The sequence below is a fragment of the Condylura cristata genome, unplaced genomic scaffold, assembly GCF_000260355.1.
Source record: "Condylura cristata isolate star-nosed mole 26May11 unplaced genomic scaffold, ConCri1.0 scaffold00007, whole genome shotgun sequence".
NCBI lineage: Eukaryota > Metazoa > Chordata > Mammalia > Eulipotyphla > Talpidae > Condylura > Condylura cristata.
The window spans coordinates 1531867-1535384 of NW_004567108.1; the positions used below are offsets into that span (position 1 = coordinate 1531867).

General features: G+C 65.8%; 1 protein-coding gene across 1 annotated transcript in view; it reads left to right on the top strand.

The window, feature by feature from the left end:
- The window catches only part of ADCY2 (adenylate cyclase 2 (brain)), a 64962-nt gene that overhangs the window by 35932 nt on the left and 25512 nt on the right, over positions 1–3518 (top strand). The window contains exon 12 of the mRNA XM_012721740.1: positions 77–214. Coding sequence (XP_012577194.1) covers positions 77–214 — 138 coding nt within the window. The remainder of the gene's footprint in view (positions 1–76; positions 215–3518) is intronic.

Consider the following 3518-nt stretch of genomic DNA (forward strand, 5'->3'; position numbering starts at 1 on the left):
CCCCCGCCCAGCCTTGCCCGTGGCCCGGCCCCGCCCCAGGGAGGCCGCGCGGTGACGGCGTGGGTGCTCTCTCCAGCAGCGCAGCAAGATGGCCTCGGCCCCCCTCCTGTGGCTCCTGAAGTCCTCGGGCATCATCGCCGACCGGCCCTGGCCGCGCGTCTCCCTCACGGTGGTCACCACGGCCATCATCCTGACCATGGCGGTGTTCAACATGGTGAGTGGCGCCCGGCACCCCTCCCAGCTCGTGGGGTGCGGGCTGCAGCCTCGGAGCCGTTCCCCTGCCCGGGCGCCCGTTTGTCCCCTTGAGGCGGGGTGGAGACAGACGCCCGTCCACGTAACCGGGGAGCCGGAGGAGGCAGCGGAAGAGCAGGCCCAGGTGCTGGGGCTGAGCCCGGGGGGGACACCCCAGCCTCCCGGGAGGCCAGGGCTCACGTGGGGCTCTGTGGCACACTGAGGCCCCAGTGCTGAGCCCTGTGATTCAGGGCGCCCAGGGGCGTGAGACGAGGGCTGCAGGGTGTAGTCTGAGGGCCTTTTTGGGGCAAGTGCGTCTGCGGATCACCGGCCAGGTCGCTGCTCAGGTCCTGTTAGGGCTGGCCTGGCTCAGACGTGGACAGAGGCCGGGGCGGCCCGGAGCCGCGGGCAGGGGTATGTCTTCGATGGGTCATGGGCCTCAGCCGCTGCCCGGGGAGAGCCCAGCACCAGCCGCAGGCCGGTGGACAGAAGCCACCCCAGCCGGAGGTGGAGAGCGGGCAGAGCTCCTGACAGACAGCCGTTTGCACCGGGGGTTCCGGCAGGGTGAGGGCGTGCACTGTCTGCAGATTGTGTCCTCAGCTGGTGCAGGGCGCTCCCGGAGGTGACCGTCTGCAGTGGCCGCCCAGGGGCCAGGCGGCCTGGCAGCCCCGGCAGGCAGGGCCTGGAGAGTGACCTCCGAGAGCTGCGTGTGAGACACACACGCTCGTGGCTCCTCGGAACCAGCGACTCTAAGTGAAACGAAGACGCAGGTCTTCGAGCAGTGCCCTGCTTCAGCGCCTGCAGGGCAGCTAGTGGCCTGCAAGGCCAGACGGGCGTCCTGTTCCCGGGCTGGGCTGGGAGCGCCCACGCCGGCCCCGCGGCCCAAGGCTCTTTTTTGACATAAAACCTAGTTTCCCCTTCTAAGACCAGGATTCGTCACCTGGCTGTTACAGGACAGAATCTGAGGAGCCGAACCCCACCTAGAAGCAGGTCGTCTCCAGCAGGGTAACTCGTGGCGGTGCGTGGGCGGCCGCCTGCACGCGTAGCCGCTGCGCATTTAGGGGTGGTTTTGGGTTCTTTTACTGTAGCTGTGATGTCTTTGGGGAGAAGAAGTGCATCCTGGGTACCAGAGAGGCATCTTCCAGGCTCGTCCTCCTGCTCATAAACAAGGAGCGCGTTGCCAAGTGAGAAGCCTGGGGAGGCTCCTGGCGTGACGGGTGGGCCCGGAGACGGGGGCTGCCCCCTGGGGGCAGGGCCAGGGGGGCCCAGGTGCAGAGCCACGGGACAGCGGGCTGCCGGGAGCTGGCGCAGAAGTGGCATCTGCGGGGATACCGGGAGTGGGCAGGTGCGTCCTTCTGCACCGACATCCCTTATGTTCACTTTCAAGAAACATCTGACAGGAAGCAGCCCGCTGTTAAGTCCAGAAAGGGAGTGACTTGCCCTAAGTAGGGAGTGACCACCGAGCTGCCCTGTGACTTCTCACCCATCCTGGAGGGAGGCGGCTCACCGGAGATGCTGGTGTCGAGGGCATTTGCCTGCCAGCTACTCAGTTTCAGGGCCCTTAGCGCCGTCACCCCGAGCCGCACCCCCATCTCTCACATCAGGACCCGCAGGCCGGTCAGGGCTGAGCCCTGCGACCCCCAGCCTGGGGCCAGGCCGACTGGCTGGCCCCCTTCTGTGCTGGGGAAGATACCCACTGCCCAGGAGATGCCAGCGTTGACCTGCGTATCCTCAAATGCCTCTCAGGGGGAGCCCTGTGCATGGGCCCCCAAAGCCCCCACGTCCCATCCAGAGAGGTCTCTGCTTACACAGCATTGCTGCTGCAGATTTTCTGGGTGCTTCCCTCCACCACGAGACTTCTGGGTTGACATGGCTCCAGAAGTTGTCGATTTGCCACTTCAAGCATTAGCAGCTCCCCGGGGGCCTGAAGGGGCCTTGTGGGCCTGCTTGCCTCGGCCCCAGGGCAGGAAAGGCCGCGTTGCGCCAGGAAACTTCAGCTTTTTGAAGGCTAACCTCTGATGGGGCCACAGACGGCCCCGGGGTTCGTGCCCCGAATCCTGTGCCCTCTGCGTTAGGGCGTCGGCCCCAGCGGGGGCTGCGGCAGTGTTCGCAGGCGTCCACTTGTCTATTAGACGAAGAGAAGCCGGAGCCCACCCGGCCTCACAGGTAGCCCTGTGTTTCAGGCCGCCGCCTCCTGCAGGCAAAGCAAGGCTGCCCTCGCTCGCTCGCCTGCTGTTCCTGTTGTTCACGCTGCTGTTTTCCCTTCGGGAGACGTAACGTAAAGTGAGCCCACGTCACCTGCAGGCGCCCGGCCCAGCGGTTCCCCTGCGTGGGCGGCAGGCGGCCCAGCGCCCTCCACTCCCAGGACCTCTCAGCCCCAAACAGAAGCGGTGCCGTCAGGCCTCTGCCCGCCCCAGCCCTGCCCTCCGCCCCCTCCGTGAATCTGCCCCATCAGGCCCCTGCTGGGAGTGGGAGTAGAAAATGTCCTTTCTCTGTCTGACTCCACGTGTGTTTCGGGGTCCCTCACGCTTGGTGCCAAGAGCCTCTGTGGCGGGAGCCTCTCGGTTTGCCCCACTTCCCAGCATGCACCTGGCTGGGGCTGTGCTGACCTCCCGGCCCTGTCCCTCGGCGCGGGAGGGAGCTGGGCAGTGGCCGGCCTCCTTTGCCACAGGCTGTCGGACAGGCAGGTTCACCAGCCCCCACACACGGGGGCCTGGAGTCACAGGGGCTGTCCCGAGCCTGCATTTCCACAGCCCGGCCGGGGGCAGAGGGCGCGCCCAGATGACAGGTGTGGAATTCCTCCGCCTCTGACGCTGTCGTCCATGGCGAGAGGGCTGGTCAGTCTTACAAGTGAACGATGAGATTTCGGCAGGACACATCAAACACCTGATGTCAGCCGGTGACACCAAATACCCAAAGAAGGAAAGGAAACAGTACGTTGTCCAGGTTTTATCGTGGGGCAGGGCCAAGCGGCAGACGCCCTGGGTGTTCGTCTCATTTTAGCGGCTGCTGACCATTCCGGCTGCGTTGAGACGCTCAGTGAGCCGTGGGCAGTGTCCCGTGGACCTTCCCACGCTCCTCTGCTGGCCCTTCTGAGCACCCTGACGTGTGCACGTGGGCTGTGCCCAGCCTGCCAGGGCTCCCGACCCCACCTCACGCGGGCCGCCGTCCGCACAGGACGCCAAGTTCAGCGCGTTCACGGCCGCGCTTCCCTTGAAAAACAGAATTGTGAGGTGCTGTTGGGCTGGGAAGTGCAGACCGCGTGCAGCGGAAACTGCTCGGTGTCA